Source organism: Pseudorca crassidens, chromosome 11 (genome assembly GCF_039906515.1).
Source record: "Pseudorca crassidens isolate mPseCra1 chromosome 11, mPseCra1.hap1, whole genome shotgun sequence".
NCBI lineage: Eukaryota > Metazoa > Chordata > Mammalia > Artiodactyla > Delphinidae > Pseudorca > Pseudorca crassidens.
Genome location: NC_090306.1, coordinates 43,984,249 through 44,005,681, shown reverse-complemented (window position 1 = coordinate 44,005,681; position 21,433 = coordinate 43,984,249). Strand labels below are relative to the sequence as shown.

The 21,433-nt window shown below is 38.3% G+C and overlaps 1 protein-coding gene across 6 annotated transcripts in view; it reads right to left on the bottom strand.

The window, feature by feature from the left end:
- Nucleotides 1–21,433, bottom strand: part of LARP4 (La ribonucleoprotein 4) — a 66,482-nt gene that overhangs the window by 44,707 nt on the left and 342 nt on the right. Inside the window, exons 2-6 of one of the 6 annotated variants that reach the window (XM_067696515.1) lie at nucleotides 12,837–12,885; nucleotides 7,831–7,934; nucleotides 4,547–4,694; nucleotides 3,777–3,923; nucleotides 994–1,075 (exon numbers count right to left, since the gene is read on the bottom strand). In XM_067696515.1, the coding sequence (XP_067552616.1) occupies nucleotides 994–1,075; nucleotides 3,777–3,900 (206 nt within the window). In that variant the 5' untranslated portion in view covers nucleotides 3,901–3,923; nucleotides 4,547–4,694; nucleotides 7,831–7,934; nucleotides 12,837–12,885. Of the gene's footprint in view, nucleotides 1–993; nucleotides 1,076–3,773; nucleotides 3,924–4,546; nucleotides 4,695–7,830; nucleotides 7,935–12,836; nucleotides 12,886–21,433 lie in introns of all 6 variants that reach the window. The other 5 variants (XM_067696514.1, XM_067696516.1, XM_067696513.1 and 2 more) reach the window with 5 other exon arrangements.

Genomic DNA, 21,433 nt, shown 5'->3' with positions numbered 1-21,433 from the left:
AACTCTTGTCTAGAGAGAAAAATTATGACACTGCAGCTTTCTAGTTTCTTTTATTATGTAGTGCCCAGCATATGTAGTGTCCAAATTATAATCAAAATTTATAAGACATGCAAAAAGCCAGGAAATTGTGACAATCAAGAGAAAAAAACCCTCAAATATAAGCAGACACACAAATGATCCAGCTAGTCGGCAAAGATTTTAAAATAACTATGACAAGTATGGGAGACAAAATGAATTGCATCATAGGCACAACTGACTAGAAGGGTCTTGTTTTCATAAAACTAGGGCCTGTACTAGACTATAAAGGCAAAGAAGAAAAAGGTGGAGAAGAAAAGGGAGATATTCAGGATGAAGAATCAATTAAAACTGAGTCAAGACTGTATTATATGTAAGGAAATAAAGAAGTCTATGATAAAATCCAGGTTTCTAGCTTAAAAAATTGGTTTACTGGTCCTCCTCCAAAAAACAGAAGGTATTACATTTGCACACATATCCAAACTTCTGTTTATTTTGGAAGGGGCAGTTCTACATACTGAAGGTTTATACATCTAAGCTATAAATATACCTACATAACTCTTAATTCTTATCTGTAAATAAGGTATCTTGAAATGTTTGCCTGAAGGAACTCTTTATTTAATAGAAGAAACTGGTAATATAAATTCTATACCCATCCACATCTTATTAAAAATAACTCTATGCTCAAAGATTACAAGAGCAAACTACTAAAAACATAGAGAACCCTAAAAATGAATATGATTATAGGAAAAATATCCAAAAGAAATTTCATTATCTTTCTACTGGGACTAGACCCTTTACATAATCAACTGGAGACCACATCTTTAAATCTAGTTAAGAAATATACTGAAGAATGATACCAAAATACATCACCAAAGGAAATTAAAACCATTTTTCCATTCTATTTCATAGGTATTTCACATCTACTAATCAAACAATTCAAAACGGAGAAAGGTCAGTTTAAAAATGATAGTGTACCGTGAGAAACAGAATTCTAATTGTTTCTTCAAACACTCTTTTAGTTCTTCTGTAGAAATTGCTGAGTTGCTTTCTCCTGATAGTAGAAAACAAGAGGGGAAAAGTTAATATCTAATTACCATAGGTAGTAAACTTTACATATTGTTTTCAGAGTAAGCCACAAAGTATGCACAAATTAAAATCACCAGAAAACTGTATTTTTATTCTTTTTAGAATTCAGATACACACAAGGTCTACCTTTTAACCTATCTATTCTTCTTTCTTTAGACAGATTTCATATCAGTTTTTTTTTTTTTTTTTTTTTTTTTGCGGTACGCGGGCCTCTCACTGTTGTGGCCTCTCCTGTTGCGGAGCACAGGCTCCCGACGCGCAGGCTCAGCGGCCATGGCTCACGGGCCCAGCTGCTCTGCGGCATGTGGGATCTTCCCGGACCGGGGCACGAACCCGCGTCCCCTGCATTGGCAGGCAGACTCTCAACCACTACGCCACCAGGGAAGCCCTCATATCAGTTTTTAAATTACATATTTTATCAAGTAATTAACAAATCATCGGTAATACTAAAAGCACTTGGATACCATATTGTAAAACATTACCCTAAATACTTAAAAAAATGTGATAACTATTTATTCCTTTAATGAAAACTCAAAGAACAAAAGTAATAGTGGGGCTTCCCTGGTGGTGCAGCGGTTGGGAGTCCGCCTGCCGATGCAGGGGACACGGGTTCGTGACCTGGTCATGGGCCCGTGAGCCATGGCTGCTGAGCCTGTGCGTCCGGAGCCTGTGCTCCACAACGGGAGAGGCCACAACAGTGAGAGGCCTGCGTACCACCAAAAAAAAAAAAAAAAAAAAAAAGTAATAGTAATCTAGGGGCTTCCCTGGTGGCGCAGTGGTTAAGAATCCGCCTGCCAATGCAGGGAACACGGGTTTGAGCCCTGGTCCGGGAAGATCCCACATGCCATGGAGCAACTAAGCCCGTGCACCACAACTACTGAGCCTGCGCTTTAGAGCCCGTGAGCCACAACTACTGAGCCCTCAAGCCACAACTACTGAGCCCGTGAGACACAACTACTGAAGCCTGCACGCCTAGAACCTGTGCTCCGCAACAAGAGAAGCCACCGCAGTGAGAAGCCCACGTGCCGCAACTAGAGAAAGCCCACACACAGCAACGAAGACCCAAGGCAGCCAAAAAAACAAATAAATTTATATACATAAACAAAAGTAACAGTAATCTAAATTTGAAGACAGGAACTACACAAAGTGGGATATATATATGGCTCCACATCTGTACTATCGGTAGTAAATCTGATGTTAGTCACACTCCTTAAACCTCTATCTCTTAACAGACTTGTTGTTGCCAAGGGGGAGGTAGGGTAGGGGAGGGATGGATTGGGAGTTTGGGGCTAGTAGATGCAAACTATTATATAAAGAATGGATAAACAAGGTCCTACTGTATAGCACAGGGAACTATATTCAACATTCTGTGATAAAACATAATGGAAAAGAATATAAAAAAGAACGTGTGTGTGTGTGTGTATTACTGAATCCCTTTGCTGTACAGAAATTAACACATTGTAAATCAACTATACTTCAATTAAAAAAAAACCCACTTCTATCTCTTAATACTCTTTTCATTGCTTAATTTTAGAGCACTATATTTTCCTGTAAAGATAAATTTTGTGCATGATTTTACCACTACTTTGTCTTACTACTCAAGATTCAAAATATTAGATATTAAATTAATTTCATTAAAAATGAAATAAGAAGCATTCTATTTCTATGTAGTATATGCAACCCTTCTAATATAAAATTCATCCACCCAAATGCTGGCTAAATGAATAATAACTTCATTTAAGCTTTCAGTGTTATTACAGCAAACTTTTAAAAATACCAGTTGGTTGCCAATTCACTTAAACCAACTCTAAGTTCAAAGTAGCCAGGATAGGTATATTATAACAAGGAGGGAGCAAAACCTAACCACCTTAAATTACTATATGGAAATACCGCCCCATTCTACTTCAGAAATCAACTTACAAGCTGACCGACCTTAGAAATCTAATCCAGATATATATAATAAATAAACTGAGAACAAAGGTTTATATACCTTGACTAATGCCAGGGAACTAAGCAGTGACAGAGATGCCTACTCCCTATTACACTTATTTTCCAAAGAAACCCTTTAGAACTTAGAAAAATAAAGTTAGGTAATCAGGTTCTACAGTCTATCTTTAGTTTCTTTTAAATTTTATCCATTTTAAGTCCAAGCAATTAATAATCCATGCTAATTAAATGAATGTGAAAAAAAACATATCTCACAAGTTGAACTGTAGTAGAACTATGATATAACACAACCTTTTTCTCAAAATTAATCCCTGCAATCTCACATTTATAAATGCATTTCACACTGACAAAAGTGATGGGAAAATTGACAGAACTTGCGTTGATTCCAACTAATAGATCAAGAAACTTGGACTCTGAAAGATTGTAATTTAGGTCTCTTTTTTAACTATATTGACTGTTTTCTCCTTTCATCTCTAATTTCACACTTTCCTTTAATAAGATCTTTAAAATAAACTTTTTTTTTAAATTACAATGTTCATGTTTGGCCATTTGAAAACAGTATTTATAAAAGTCACCTAATATTTCATTAACATAAACTTCTTTTCAAATAATAAAATAGACCAATCAATGCCATGTTTACTAGAACAATGATAAAAAGACTGGAGGGGGAAAAAGACTAGCATACTGCATTCTCATTTTAACAATAAAACCATAAAGTTTACCAGAAACATATATTTGGTAACTCAGATCTTCTGGTCCCAAAATCATTCCATCAGTTGATTCCTCAATGCCTGTAGTAGTTCTTGTGGTTTCACAAGATGAATACATTACTTCATATTCCTTACACATATCATCTGCAAGTTCTCTATTACCTGTATTAAAGAAAACATACTGGAAGTGAATAGTAATTCTTTAAAATCCTATCTTTAGGCACTCTGGGCACAACAAGATTTTAAAGAATTCTAGCAATTGGGAAAATATCCACAAGATTTTAAGTAAGAGTCCAAAGGAGGTAAGTTTGACCATTATGGATAAGCTAAAATGATTAACAACAGCTTAAACTTACATAGTACTATCTATGTATAAGACAGCTTCATGTTCTTTGTTCACTTAATTCTCAGAAAAACCAATGCCAAATTAATTGCTATTGTTAATGTTTTACAGATGAAGGCAACAAGCATGGAGAGGTTAAGTCATTTGCCTAAGATCAAACAGTGAGTAAGTAACACTGGCAATGATGGTAGATCAAAACTAATTTAAAAATACCATATTGTACATGGGTTAAATGCTGAACCCAAAGATACAGCTACTGTCTGAAATTAGTGACAATCCATTCGTACTAGAAATAAACGAGAATGGTATACAAATTACATGTTAAACATTTATAAATATATTTTATCAAATAATCAAAGAATCTATTAAAAGTTCTATAAACTGGTTTGGCCGTATGTTTAACCAAAATGTGATTCAATCTGATGAAATATTTACGACTTACCCTCAGGATGAGACCCTGATGTGGCTGCTGTTTCATGCCAAGAGCTTTCAGTTCCATGAGTTACTGGAGTGGCATCAGTATTTCCTGGAGGTATTTCTTGCCATACTTTGGCATTAGGATTTAAGCCAGTTCCTTTAGATGTTACCTGCTAAATATTAAAAGGATCCATTTGTTAATTTTAAAGGTCAGAGCAGGGTTTCCCTGGTGGCGCAGTGGTTGAGAGTCCGCCTGCCAATGCAGGGGACACGGGTTCATGCCCCGGTCCGGGAAGATCTCACATGCCACGAAGCGGCTAGGCCCGTGAGCCATGGCCGCTGAGCCTGTGCATCCGGAGCCTGTGCTCCGCAACGGGAGAGGCCACAACAGTGAGAGGCTGGCGCACCGCAAAAAAAAAAAAAAAAAAAAAAAGTCAGTGCATTAAAATTATAAATTTAGACAAAACTTTTCCATTACTTAAATGTGAAGAAAATCCCCAATAATATTATGTAATCTAATAATAAATATTAAATAAACAATATTTTAAAGTTTTTGGCTCAACTTGAAAATATAAACCTTTTTAAGCAGATGAACTTGAAATGTTTATATGTAAAATTTAGCTACCTATACAATAAAAACATATTTTTATAAAATACTATTAGTATAGAAATACTGCTTTACCCCAACCTACTTGCAAGTATTGTTAAATTTATTAAAACTATTCACATATCTTTGATGTTAGTGTGCGTTTGAGTACCTAGAACAAATTTTTGAGTTATCTACAGCAATTTTCCACAGTACAATTTTTATTGCCATCTAAGCTGTGATAGAGGGTCTGAATGATTCTGTAAGTGGAAATTTTTTCCCAAGTCAAAAACCGCATTCTGCCTTATGTTACAATGCATTATTTCATTTGTCCTGAAAGTGTATTTTCTTTTTTTTAATTAATTAATTAATTTATTTATTTTTGGCTGCGTTGGGTCTTTGTTGCTGCCTTCAGACTTGCTCTAGTTGCGGCACGCGGGCTTCTCATTGAGGTGGCTTCTCATTGAGGTGGCTTCTCTTGTAGTGGAGCACAGGCTCTAGGCATGCGGGCTCAGTAGTTGTGGCACGCGGGCTCAGTAGTTGTGGCGCACAGGCTTAGTCGCTCCACGGTACGTGGGATCTTACCAGACCAGGGCTCGAACCCGTGTTCCCTGCATTGGCAGGCGGATTCCTAAACACTGCGCCACCAGGGAAGCCCAGAGGATTTGTTTTCTTTCTGCTGGATGACTGCACAGTAAGACTACCAATCTGGTATCACTTAAAATTTTCAACGTGGGTTTCTGGAGAACAAGTAGGGAATTTTAGCCCTACTTTGCATCAAAGAGGATTTGTGGTTAGAATAAGACCCCTCCTTCCACCAACCCAGAGCCAAGGCTAAAGCTGACAAGTTTTCCCTTTTCTCTGAGAAAGCTGTTTTTTCCCCTAGTTTATCTTTTGTCCTGTCTCTAAGCACTGCGATGAAAATCTAAGCTCTGGGCCACTAAGGATCAACAGATGCATTAGGGGCAGGACCTAAGTTTAACATCTGCTTCTTTCTCTGGATTAGTACTTCCTGATTTTTTTGGTCTGAAGATTTCATTTGCTTTCTTACCAGCTTAAAGCGCTGCTTAAAACATAATTTTTAAAAATTAACCACCTTCCCAGTTGTTTTCCAAAATCTCAAATTCATATTTCTTTAAAAGTACCAATACTGTCTTAAGAAAGCTAAATTGGGGACTTCCCTGGTGGCGCAGTGGTTGGGAATCCGCCTGCCAATGCAGGGGACACAGGTTCGAGCCCTGGTCCAGGAGGATCCCACATGCCGCAGAGCAACTAAGCCTGTGCGCCACAGCTGCTAAGCCTGTGCTCTAGAGCCTGTGAGCCACAACTGCTGACGCATGGGCGCCTAGGGGCCATGCTCCGCAGTGGGAGAGGCCACCGCAGTGAGAGGGCCGCCGCGCACCACAACGAAGAGTGGCTCCTGCTCACTGCAACTAGAGAAAGCCCGCGTGCAGCAACGAAAGCCCAATGCAGCCCAAAATAAATAAATAAATAATTTTTTTTAAAAAAAAGCAAAATTGAAGAGAAATTCCAACAATTGAGAGGCAACTATGGTATGACAGACAAAGATCAAGTTCACTCTTCCACCCAGTAACTGTGCAATCACTGACCCCAGTTTCCTTATTTTAAAAAATATAATGGGACTTCCCTGGTGGTGCAGTGGTTAAGCATCCACCTGCCAATGCAGAGGACATGGGTTCAAGCTCTGGTCTGGGAAGATCCCACATGCCGCGGAGTAACTAAGCCTGTGAGCCACAACTACTGAGCCTGAGCTCTAGAGCTCTCAAGCCACAACTACTGAAGCCGGCGCGCCTAGAGCCCGCATGCTCCGCGACAAGAGAAGCCCCAGCAATGAGAAGCCCACGCACCACAGTGAAGAGTAGCCCCTGTTCACCACAACTAGAGAAAGCCTGCGTGCAGCAACAAAGACCCAATACAGCCAAACAAAATAATAATAAATAAATAAAACCTTCATTAGGTAAAAAAAGTAAACAAGCAAGTTTTAAAAATATATATGTGTGTGTGTGTGTATATATATGTATAATGCCTATTCTACCAAAACTCCTTATAGTTTCTACACACCTTGGACACCTAACTTCATGTGTGTTGGTCACTACTTCCTCTTTCCCTCTTGTTATTTGTACATACTTCTATTTTGTTACCACTGTAATAGTTTATTTAAGTAAGTGTTCTTTGCAACCAGGCAGTGGGCTCAATGAAGAAAAGGTAGAAACTGGGTCTTCCTCTTCTATTTCAGCTATTAATATAAAACAGGCCAAGAGTACACTTTCAACTGTCTATTTGAATGGAACAGTAGAGGCATAGGTGCAAAACAAAACAAAGAACCCAACTAATGTTTAACTACTGTATTTACCCTTCTGATGTGCTAGAAAATCAGAGTTGATACAATCTTCCTTGTTTTCATGTGCCTGTTTAAAATGGAAGTCTTACATTGGAGTGGTTCTTGGCTTTTTGATTTCAGGGCTGCTAAAAGCTTTTACAATAAACATCAAAACCAATAACAAAATGTCAAACGTAGCAAGGGAGCAAAAGCATCTTTAAAGTAGCACCAAAGATGAATAACCAAAGCAACATCTTCGCTTAGAGATGTTAATTCACAACTACTTCATATCATTAATTAGCTCAGGGAATAAACAACCAATTTTCTTATAGTACCACCAGGTAGCCCCACCAGGACAGGTACCCAGGTATTATTTAAAAACCTCTAGGTATGTAATTCCTTGGCGCTCCAGTGATTGGGTCTCCACGCTTCCACTGCAGGGGGTAGGGGTTCAATCCCTGGTCGGGAAACTGGGATCCTGAAAGCCTCACGACGTGGCAAAAGAAACAAACAATCAAAAACACCTCTAGGTACCGGTTTTTTCTTTTTTTTTTTAATATTTATTTATTTATTTATTTGGCTGCACCGGGTATTAGTTGTGGCACACGGGATCTTCTTCTCAGCATGCAGGAACTTTAGTTGCAGCATGCACGAACTTTAGTTGCGGCATGCAAACTCTTAGTTGCAGCATGCATGTGGGATCTAGTTCCCTGACCAGGGATCAAACCTGGGCCCCCTGCATTGGAGAGCGGAGCCTTAGCCACTGGACCACCAGGGAAGTCCCTATGTAGCAATTTTAGAATGCAAGTAAACTTTACATTTGCCCCTATGTAGACATGTAAACAGGGCATGCTTATCAGTTAGAATTCAGAATCCACTCTGGCTAAATTAAACAGAAACGTAATTTATTAAAAGATAGTGTCAGGCTTCCCTGGTGGCACAGTGGTTGAGAATCTGCCTGCTAATGCAGAGGACACGGGTTCGAGCCCTGGTCTGGGAGGATCCCACATGCCGCGGAGCAACTAGGCCCGTGAACCACAACTACTGAGCCTGCACGTCTGGAGCCTGTGCTCTGCAACAAGAGAGGCCGCGATAGTGAGAGGCCCACACACCGCAATGAAGAGTGGCCCCCGCTTGCCACAACTAGAGAAAGACCTCGCACAGAAACGAACACCCAGCACAGCAAAAATAAATAAATTAATTAATAAACTCCTACCCCCAACATCTTTAAAAAAAAAAAAAAAAATGTTCCGGAAGTGCCCTGATGAGGAAATCACTAACCCTGCCACCACCAAGCAGTAAATGACAAAATTCAAATCCATTACAACTTTTATTATTACCAGCACCAATGTCACTTCTCCATTAGGAACTAACTCAACCTTGTATTAACTCCACTTTAAGCTGACCGCCTCTACTGCCACTTCTGTCTATGAAATGGAAGTTATGAATAGAACCCTCATTTCCCTACATTGTATATTTTCAAAAAGAAGACATCTGTAGGTGTGGTCTGACTAGTGGCTCTTAGTAACATGCCTGCATCCATCCAGATACAAGGGAATCTGGGAATTTGCGTTTTGACTAGTACGTTCACTGGAGAGGCCTAACTCATAATATGGGCATTTCTGCAAATGTAGAAAGCTACTGAAGAATTGGGAGGTCCCAAATATGATAAAGAGATTAAGGCTAATATTTAACATACAAGATATATTATGCCACGTATACTTAATTTATAAATAAATACCCAATATTGGGGAATTACGATTAAAAAAACTTAACTTTTACTTACTGACGGGATGTACTATTTCACTAAGCATTAAATAATGACTCAAAATAATTAACTATATGCCTTTCAGCAGCATACTACCCATAAATCTGATGTCTCCCTTGCTAATGGTGCCAAGAATAATCAAAGTGTGAGGTCTATGGCATATAGACAAGCAGTACTCCTGGGCATGTTTATATTTTTCTCCAGACTAGTTAAGAGTATGCACTCTAAAAGCCATTAATGTACAGAAGAAGACATATACAAGAATGTATATTGCAGCCCTGACCCCATTAGTGAAAGACTGAAAATAACCTAAATATCCATCTATAGACAAATGGTTAAATAAAATGTAGTATATTTCATAACATAGAATACTATAAAAGTTTAAAAAAAAAGGCCTACATACACTAATGTGGAAAGTGCTCCAAGGTATATTATTCAGTGAAAAAATTCAAGTTGCAAAACAATAAGCATTTTGGTTTTTACTCATATTAACAAACATAAAATCATTGTACAGATAAACATATTGGCATGTAAAAACAGAGAAGGTTTGGAAGGTTACTATTAACAATAGAACTGGGGACTTCCCTGGTGGTGCAGTGGTTAAGAATCCGCCTGTCAATGCAGGGGACACGGGTTTGAGCCCTGGTCCAGGAAGATCCCACATGCCGCGGAGCAACAAAGCCCATGTGCCACAACTACTGAGCCGGCGCCCTAGAGCCCGTGAGCCACGACTACTGAAGTCCACGCACCGTAGCGCCTGTGTGCCGCAAGTAATGAGCCCACACACCCCCACAACTACTGAAGCCCACACACTCTAGGGCCTGTGTGCCACAACTACTGAGCCCGTGTGCTGCAACTACTGAAGCCCATGCATCTAGAGCCCGTGCTCCACAAGGAGAAGCCACCGCAGTGAGAGGCCCGCACACCACAATGAAGAGTAGCCATTTCTCCGACTGGAGCAAGCCCGCCCACAGCAACAAAGACACAATGCAGGCAAAAAAAAGAAAATAAAACAATAGAACTGCAAACTAGTAAGAGATCTACCAAACAGGGAAAAGGTACAAAAACAAGCAGGAATAATTAATTGCAAAATGTCAATTTTAGGGAATTTCCTGGTGTCCAGTGGTTAGGACTCCACACTTCTACTGCAGGAGGCACGGGTTCAATCCTGGTCATGGAACTAAGATCCCGCATGCTGCGCAGCATGGCCCCCCACCCCCCAGCCAAAAAAAGTCAATTTTACCAGGACTCCCCTCGTGGTCCAGTGGTTAAGAATCCGCCTTCCAATGCAGGGGACACTGGTTTGATCCCTGGTCGGGGAACTAAGATCCCACATGCTGCAGGACAACTAAGCCCACGTACCACAACTAGAGAGCCCACACACCGCAACTACTGAGCCCGCGTGCCACAATTGGAGAGAAGCCTGTGCGTTGCAACTAAGAGCCAATGCAGCCAAAAATAAAAATAAATTAAAAAAATTTTTTTAAATGTCAATTTTACCTATTGAACTACTTAGTGCCATTTTGACAAGTATAAAAAGAAACAACTCACTGCTGTAATTCATATAACTTTGCTAAGAGTTGGCAATGTTTATCAAAAGCCTTAAAATTATATATTCTTTGGTCCAGAAATTCTACTTGTCAGATTTGCTCAAAAGAAAGATATACAAAAATATAAATACAAAGATGTTCATCACAATTTTATAATAGTGAAAAGTTAGAAACTTTCAACTGCTATGGTCTGAACATCTGTGTAACTCCCAACTTCATATATTGAAATCCTAATGCCCAATGTCATAGTACTGGGAGGTGGGGCCTTTGGGAGTTGCTTAAGTCATGAAAATGAATGAGATTAGTGCTCTTCTAAAAGAGAGTCCACAGACCTCCCTAGTCCCTTCCACCACTGAGGATACAGTGAAAAGGCACTATCTATGAACCAGAAAACCCTCACGAAATACCAAATCTGTTGGCACCATGATCCTGGGCTTCCCAGAAATAAATTTCTGTTGTTCATAAGCTACCTAATCTGTGATATTGTTATAGCAGCCCGAATAGAACACGACACCAACAAGAGAGTGAGGATTTGTTCAGTAACTGTAGTCCAGCCACATACAGAATATCCTAGAGCCTTAAAACCAGATTGTATATAAAACTGATGAGACCTGAATAAGTTCTGTGGACTGTATCAACGTAAATTTGCTTGTCTTTACATCATACTATGGTTAAGCAAGGTGTTACTACTGGAGGGACCTGGGCAAAAAGTACACGGTACCACTCTGTACATTCTGGAGACAACTTCTTGTGAATCTATAATTATTTCAAAATAAAGTTTTTAAAAATGGAGAAAAAAATATAGAAGACATGGAAAATGTTCACATTTTGAAGACACTTGGAAAAACAGTAAAGCAAGTTGCTATCTTATGGAAATGATTCAAGTGTGTGAAATAATGCACAAGCACAGAAAAAAGTGGAGAGGGAATTCCCTGGTGGTCCAGCAGTTAGGACTCCATGCTTCCACTGAGGGGGCATAGGTTTGATCCCTGGTCTGGGAACTAAGATCTGCTTGCCGCATGGCACAGCAAATAAATAAACAAATAAACAAACAAATAAATAAATAAGGTCATAACACCTTTGTAAAGCAATATGTCAATACTGATGTGAAAAACTTTTAAAACATTCACTATTCGAGCTACCACAGAGAATATTAGCCTAACAGCTTTATACATAAGAATGTCCTTTATAGAATTACTCAATATAAAGAAAATTTGGAAACTGAAAATGTCCATCAAAAAAACTTTTATGTGGGGACTTCCTGGTAGTCCAGTGGGTAAGACTCCGAGCTCCCAATGCAGCGGGCCTGGGTTTGATCCCTGGTCAGGGAACTAGGTCCCGCACACATACCACAACTAAAGATCCTGAGTGCTGCAACAAAGACCCGGCGCAGCCAAAATAAATAAATTTTTTAATTGAAAAAAAAATTAAAACGTTGATGTTTTCATATAACAAATAATCTTTAAAATGACACAATAATGAATCTGACAAGTCAGTTTAACGAGAACAAAGACTTAATTTTTCATTTAAATTCTAGATAACCATGTTTGACTCATCTTTTGACTAAGTTTAATAAAGAAGCCCATAAAAATCCTTATCTCATTAAAAAAAAATCCTTATCTCTCCCACAGAACTAGAAGTAAGCCCTTGAGGCTACAGTTATATAAAACATCTATTAAAGGATGTAAATTGTCCAAGTGCATGCTGAAACTATCTGCCAACATACACATATGCAGTATGTAAGCACAAAGATACTCTCAAATCACCACAAAAAAATTCAAATTGTCAGTCCATAAAACTAACAGATCAATACCTCTATCTCTAAGCAATATATGCCATTATCGAATAAGCCAAAAGCAGTCCTTATGATTGACCCATTTTATGCCAGTTCCTATCTGGGGAAAGATACAAATGAAAGGAAAAAACAGAAACATAAATTTCTTGGTAAAATGATATCTTCTGGTCATAAAAGAGCAGTTTTAAGGTAACAGAACCAAGAGTTAGGAAAAAGTCACCATAAATATGGCAAAACCATCTCTTTGGTCATATATAACTGTTTGTTTTACTTACCTATTTACTATCAGAAACAGAAATCCCATGCCACTTAACCCTACAAATGCTGAAAAACAGAAATAAAGTATAGAAATTGATTAAACTTATTTGCCTCATGGCAGATCAATCATCCAGGTTTAATTTTTACATCTCCAATACTGAGAGGACAACACCACAAGTACTTTAAAAAAAAAGTGGGGTGGAATTCCCTGGCAGTCCAGCGGTTATGACTCCGCAATTCCACTGCAAGGGGCACAGGTTCAATCCCTGATCAGGGAACTAAGATCCCACAAGCTGCAAGGCACAGCCGCCCCCCACCCCCCCCAAAAAATAAACACCTGTCATTTCATCCAGCATGAAACTTCAGAGTCCTACCAGAATATGCTTAGGGGCATTTTATAGAAAGTAAAAATGAAAAATGGGAATTTTTCACCCATTCTGACAAAGAAGGATAACTAACATTTATGGAACACTTAATTCATCTTCATAACAACTACATTTAAATTCTATCATCTACATTTTGTAGATAAGGAAAACCTTACATTACCTAAAGGTAATCTGCCCAAGGCTGCACAGCTAATAAAGACAGAGCCAGAATTTGAACCTAGGCACTCTGCAGAGTCTGCCACTATACTACAGTTGCCTCAGAGAAAACTTTAAGACAAGTTACATACTATTTAAGGAATATTACAAATCTCCTCACCAAGTCTGTAAAACAGTCCCTGGCCCCAGTTCCACCTACAGTGTCTAACAATACAGAAGAAATGGATATAGAAAATAGACACCAGATAAGAACTAGAGTACCCAGGGCAGAAGTCAATTCAGCTCTGCAATGATTTCTATCTTAGGGCCATGGTACAGCTAATTTTCAGCTATTAAAAAAAAATTTTTAAAAAAAGGTAAGATCCATGGTAATTTATGCAATAAAATTTACCCCCTATTACAAAGCACTTACCCTAACTTGAATTATTTTGTCTGCAAGCTCCACAGTGGCAGTGACCTTGTCTATGGTTTACTCTTCTCTAGCACCTTGAACAGTAACTAGCACACAGGAGACCAATAATAAAATTTATATGCTACATGAGAGTTTCTTAAACTTTACTGTGCATAAGAATCATCTAGGGATCTTGATAAAATGCAGATTCTGATTCAGCAGTTCAGGGACAGGGCTAGAGAGTTTGTATTCTAACAAGCCCTGGGTAAAGAAGTTACTGAGGCTCACACTTTGAATAGCAAGGTAACTGGACCAATCTAAGTCATTTGCCAAATTGTCAAAAATCAGGATTCACTTACTCCACACCTGGAAGGAAATCTTCAGTTTATTCATCAATAAAATTATTACTGCTGATCCTCTAATATCAGAGGGAAAGACAAGTTCCCCAAATTCCCACTTCCTCAGTCAGATGACAGATGATGAGTGCTTAAAACTCTGGGGGAGGGCTTCCCTGGTGGCACAGTAGTTAAGAATCCACCTACCAATACAGGGGACACGGGTTCGAGTCCTGGTCCCGGAAGATACCACATGCTGTGGAGCAACTAAGCCCGTGCACCACAACTACTGAAGCCTGTGCGCCTAGAGCCCGTGCTCCGCAAGGCGAAGCCACCGCAATGAGAAGCCTGCGCACCGCAATGAAGAGAAGCCCCCACTCGCTGCAACTAGAGAAAGCCCGAACGCAACGAAGACCCAACGCGGTCAAAAAAAAAAAAACCACCAACCACCTTTGGGGGAATCATGGATTGATCTGAAGATATAATCAAAATTAGACTTCTTCCTAAAAAGTTCTTCATATGAGATTCATAATCACCTTACTGTTAAAGACTAAGAACCCAATTAATAGATATTTAGCATTTAAATAGTCCTCAAAATACCAAGTCATTTTACTTCAAATTGGTCATCTGATAAAGCCAATAGCTAACTATACAAATGAACTCAAAAAACCTCAAACCTCAAATATCAGTACTAAATATCAAAATAATCCTTTTCAAAAAAGGGCACCTTTTAATTCCTAGTGTGTATAGCCAAGTCAGCAAACCGTTTGTTAAGAAAACTGAAATGAGATATTTCATAAGTATATGTGAAAGCAGCAACTCACTTATGTTTATTATGTACCAGACACTAGGTGCTTTACATTGACTGTCAATCCTCTTAACAACCCTTTGAGATAGATAATAATTATAATATCTCATATATTAGTATTATCCTCAATTTACAGATAAGGAAACTGAGAAACACAAGTTAAACAACTTGCCCAAGGTCATACAACTAGAAAATTGCCTAACCTGAGCAGGCAGCCTGGCCCCAGAGTCCATGTTCTTAACCATTCTTTTATGCAACCTTTCATATAAATGTATCTTATTATTACTCAATCACTGCCCTCCTATTTTTTTCCTTCCTCCAACTCAAAACGATAGAATAACCCTATTTCCCTTGGCTTGCTCAACTGCAAATTTTTGTAAATCCTATAAATTTACATTTCCCATAGCCAATTCAACAACAAATACTTTAGTACCAATTTAGTACACTATCTTCCCTTGTTAATGATATGGAAAAACAACAACCAGCCAAAAAGCACACAGTAAATCTCTGATCTCCTCTGAAAAATTATCATACAAACCAGGACATTTTTGAGAATAAAATGGGGTGCGACATCTGTTCCAGAAAACAGGTGTACACTATGACTGTCCAGGACAAAATGGGAGGTATGGTCACTCTACCCATTTTGTAGTTTGCACCACCTAGTGGTATGAAATACTGGCCAACTATGTACTATACAAACCCTGGATTACGCCTGACTTTTCTGCCCTGACAGAGAAAATGCTTTTCTCTTCCCTCAATAATATATAAATCAAACAAAACTTAATTCCTCATCCTTGGCTCTATGCCTATGTTCATACCATACTCCTAGTAATATTCATCTAAAGTACTCCTCTGTCTTTAATTTAGAGCCAGTCGTTTATAAATACAGAGATATTTTCTGAACTAAAGATTGGTTCAAATGTCCAGACAAGGCAACAGACGAGAGGAAACATGAGTATGTGATATTCAAGTTTCTTTTCCTTACATTTACTTACACTTATACATTAGAAAAAATATTTTTTTCCACAAGAGCAAATATAAAGTGCCGATTTGCACTTTATCATTTGTATTTCTTTAAATCTTGCATATAAATGAGTCTAAATTTTAACAGTCTGCAAGCTTCATTCTCATTTAAAAAGTTTTATTTGCCCAATTGATAATATGCTCAAACTATAAAAAATTTAAAGTAAGGTAATTAACCTGTTTGGCTTACAGCAAATCAATAACAATGCTGGGATTCAAACTCAAAGTTATACGTCTCTTAAATCAGTGCTATCTCACAGTAGCTTTTGCAATTAATAGTGCTACTATCATGTAGTTTTAATAAATTTCCCAGAAATACTTGCTGTGATGATCACATGATAGTGTCTGTCAAGCCTTTACCTAGACTGTATTACAAACAAGGCTTAATACATAAGCACCACGAACACAGGGCTTCCTTCCCTGGTGGTGCAGTGGTTGAGAATCTGCCTGCCAATGCAGGGGACACAGGTTCAATCCCTAGCCCAGGAAGATCCCACATGCCGCGGAGCAACTAAGCCTGTGTGCCGCAACTACCGAGCCTGTGCTCCAGAGCCCATGAGCCACAACTACTGAAGCCCACGCACCTAGAGCCTGTGCTCCACAACTAGAGAAGCCACCGCAATGAGAAGCCTGCGCACTGCAACGAAGAGTAGCCCTGGCTGGCCGCCACTAGAGAAAGCCCGCGTGCAGCAACAAAGACCCAACACAGCCAAACAAAACAAAAAAGAAAACAAAAAAACCCACCATGAACACAACCTAAACTGTCAGAAGAATCATTCTCAAATTACAGATAAGAAGTTGAGGATCAAAAAAAGTTGTCACTTCCCTCGGGTCATAGCTAACATTTGAACCCAGGATTCCAAAACCCTTACAGAAAACATAGCGCAAAACACAAAAGTTTACAATGTTTTCAAGACTGGAAACCTCCCTCAAGAATTGAACTTTAAAGAAAACACAACTTAAGCAAAACACAGACTATAGGAACAATAAATTAAAATCCTACAAGCACTATCAGAGCTAAAGAGTCACTTTCCATTTTCACTTAAGGATATTCGAAGTGGAAGTTTAAAAAAATTTTTTTAAGACTTCACAATGATAGCTGCATTCGTTTCCTAACTTCCTCTACTTTCCACTCCTCTGCAATACAGACACGGACCCCATCTCTACCTACAGGGCCTAAATCTTTTTTTAAGCTCTTAGGGAGAGACCAAAATTACAGATTTCAAATGTTCATGTCTAGTACTAAAGATCACTTCCATTAGCTGACAAGTAATATGGAGCTGACAGACAGCCTGAATTGATAGAAAATAGTTGAATATCAATATTTCTAGTTACTGGTTTTTCACATACTGTAATTTGAAGCACCATGAGGTACTTTTACATCTTTATATTCACTTCTGAGCATTTTATTCCACTTTTCACACTTTGAAAATAATTTCTACTTCATTTTCAGCCCATTATATTTGAAAATATTTCTTTGAAAATGTTTATCCATTTTAAAACTCTGTATCCAGCTCCAATAAATATTCCAAAATCAAATTGTTCAAAAATCACTCAGCTATTCACTTATTTATAATTCTTCTTGGCAATAATTTCACAATTCGTTAAGGCACTTTCTTCTTTTCAGTCATTTTTGAAAAGTCATTTCAACTAAGTCATATCTAATAACTTTTTATAAATATGTGATTATTTAAGCTAATGGGAAAAAACTGAGTACTATACTTGAGGTAAAAGGCACAATACTTCCCATGATTACTGAAATATAAAATCAATGAAAAATTATCTAGGCAAATATCTCACTTACTTCAGATTCTAAAGCTAACCTAAAATTTAAAACGTTATCACCTAAAAAAGCAGAAAACTTTAGGGACTTCCCTGGTGGTCCAGTGGATAAGACTCCGCGCTCCCAATGCAGGGGACACGGGTTTGATCCCTGGTCAGGGAACTAAGATCCCACATCCCACATGCCACACGGTGCGGGCAAAAAAAAAAAAAAAAGCAGAAAACTTTAGAAGTCAGATAAATTACTTTTAAAATTGTATAAGATCTGGGGGAAGAGGGATTTACTGTTTAATGTGTACAGAGCTTCAGTTTTGCAAGATGAAGCTTCTGGAGATGGATGGTGGCAATGGTTGCACAACAATGTAAATGTACTTAATACCACTGAACTGTACATTAAAAATGGTTAAGATGATACATTTTGTTATGTGTATTTTACCATAATTTTTAAAAATTATGTTAGAGTATGCATCCTAAGGTGCATAAAAGTCACTGCTACCTAAATAAGTAGTTATAAGTATTCATTTTTAGGGAAAAACTCAAATAGAGACAGAAATCCCAATTAAAACATTGCCAAACAACTAGAGCAGACATAATTGGCTGGAAATACTGGAGGGAGAAAATGATCTGAAAAATGAATAAAATACTGGCAAACCATAAAAACACGAAAAGACTGCAAACTGCCTCCTTGGCGCTCAAAAACTTAAATAACTCTCTAGCAGCCAGAAGAACACAGCAAATTGCTGTTTCAAACTTTCAGAATTTTTTGTAACCGAATTTATGTTGGAATATGTTTGACAATTTGGTATATTATCCAAACGTTTTTACCTCTTCCCAGAGAGACAGACACGGTATGTGTCTCCTTCAGAACAGAGGTGAGATAAAGACAATAAAACTACTGAAGTCAGTATAGCCCTTTGTCTGCAAGACCAAGTTTTTAAAAAGTTACATCTAAGTATTACCTAAAATAGGATTCCTAGTCTGCCTATATATTTCTATTGCAGTACACTGCAATTTAGAGTTCTAATTCCACCTTCAATATTCACTAGCTGTACGATCTTGGGCAAGTTTCTTAAACTTTCTGTGCCTTAGTTTCTTTATCTCTAAAATGGTGATAATAATGCTACTTACCTCATAGATAGGTTTGAGTTGATGTATATAAATGTATACATGCAAAAAGACTTAACAGGCCTGACATATCAATAGTGAGCACAATTCATGAGAACACAACTATTATTATATTATTATCATTACTATTATCTATCCCACTGATTCCAGTTATAAACTAGTTAAGCTGGGGTCTCTCCAGAAAAATGCACACAAATAAAAGATTTTGAACACAGCTGCAGAGGACTCATCAATCCCAGATTAGAGAAGTCTTACCAAAGCAACTTAGTTGGTAGTAAAGTGGTTATTAACCTCCCTCATGCCATGGACCTCTTCAGTAGTCCAATTAACCTATGAATCTCTTCTCAGAATGTTTTTAAGTATATGAAATACACAGGACTACAAAAAATCAATTATAGTATAGTTATGAAAGTATTTTAAAATTTCTAATTTAGTAATAAATGTTTCTTTACAAGTGCATTAAACAAGACTTTTTTTTACATATAATAAGGAGCAATGCACGTAAACATTTCAAGATATCTGCAAAAACTGTAATATGATATGAAAACACTTCTCTTGTTGCATCCATTGAAATGTCAAGAATTTTTAATTCTCTTCAATTCTAGATTTCAATTAGAAGCTAGTGAAAATAAACAGGCAAATTTTTTTTTCCTCAACCAAGTTCACGGACTTCCTCAATTCCATCTAGGGACCCAGATTAAGAACCCCTGGCTTATTGGAAAGTAAGTGCAAAAATAAGTTTTGGAGTCTGTGACTTATGTTCTAGAAGCCAGACTTCAGACTTTAGTCCCCACATTATTTACACCTGAATGACCTTAGACATCAAACTTCTGAACTTTGGTTCCCTCATTTAGAATAATTCCTACATCATGAGGTTACAAGGATTGAATATTAGTTAACAAAATGCCGAAAGACCAGTATGTTATATTTTATTGATTTTAATACCATATAATTAGACCCAAATATTTAATGCCATTGTTAATTTTCAGTAAAACTCATTATATGTGAAAAATTAAAAACCACATACTGATTTACAAAGAAAATGAAAATATTAACTATATGTAACATTTTAGTGAGAGCTATGATTTGGCTTCAGAATGACCTGTGTCTAAATCCCAGTTCCACTACTTTAGTCTTACTGAGTTAAACTCTCCACCTCAGCTTTCTCATCTATAGAACACTGAAAGGTTGTTTTAGAAACGAGAGGATCTAGCTTAAACGGTCAATAAATGGAGTTATTATTAAAGTTCACATTTTAACAAAGCCAAAGCAATCAATTTGGACCTCAAAAGTTTATTCTGGAATTCATGTTTATACAACTACAACTTCACAGTCCTTTGCCCGGCAAAACACATACACACTTAAAACCTGCAGCATTTGCTTGGCATAACACTCCTAACACAAACTGGCACTGCTTGAAATCAGATATGATTTCTTATTCTGCCTAAGGAAAACAACGAGGATAAAAAACGATCAACAGAATGGATTCAATAATTTTAAATCTCTTCATGATTTACTTGGAATCTTTACTACCAAGGTTGGAATACTCTATAAGGTAGCTGTCTCTTTAAAACCCAATATAAAGATATCAAATTTATCAGCTACATATTGTCGGTTAGATTAAAAAAAAAAGGCAGAAGCATGTGTCTACTTTATGCCGGAATACTATAGATTAAGATTCCCCCCTCCCCAAGTCCGTCTGAAAAAAACCCGCCATAGACTAGCTCCCGATCCATTATACAACCTGTAAATTCCTTCCCTCATTGAAAAGATTCTTTTTGTGGGCATAGTTAACAAGTGCCAAGCTGCGAAGTTGCAGCTTTGCTGGTTTGACGTTTTCACAATGCAAGAACAATATGATCTGGAATCTACTCAAAGCATTAGCCAGGCAGTCAGCTGATGCTCACTGCACACAAGAGAAAGACAGAAATAAGAGAAACTGAACCTCGTAAAACCACTACGTTTTAAAGCTAAAATAGGCCAACAGCAGATGTTCCAGTTAAAGTAATAAAAGTATTTCTATTGTTAAAATAACAATTAAAAAAAACCCAAACAACCGGCTTTCCCCGAACTAGGTTTCGCTCGTTCTTGAAATTTTCCTTGTAAAGGGCTCTTATCCGTTCATAAAATCAGCTCCTCACCACAGAGCGGCTGCCTGAGTTAACTTTATATAGCCAAACCCTATTGGCTTCTCCTCCGTTCACAGTAACTCGCTTGCCACCCACAGAACGTTCCAGAGATCTAGGGACGGGGACCAAACAAAATTTGGTGGGGGTTGCTAAACAGAAGCTTTCAACTTTCTTTCCCAAACACTTCTACCTAATTTCACCTTCCTGCCTCCGCAGCCCCACATGTTGCTCGCCTGCTCCCAGAGGGCCGCGCGAGGCCTCGGTTCACCCCGGAACGCGCCCACCTGATTACCCTTTTCTCCGCAGACTCCGCCCTCCCCGCCCCCCTCCCCCCCCCCTCGCTCGCCTCCTCTAGAAGGTCCATATGGGACGCTTTCCCCTTCCTCCGATCCTCACGCCGCACCAGAGAAGCCTCGATACTCCACCTTCGGTTCTCCCCCGCCACGGCGCTCGCCTCTCACAGCCTCCTAAAGTGCTGC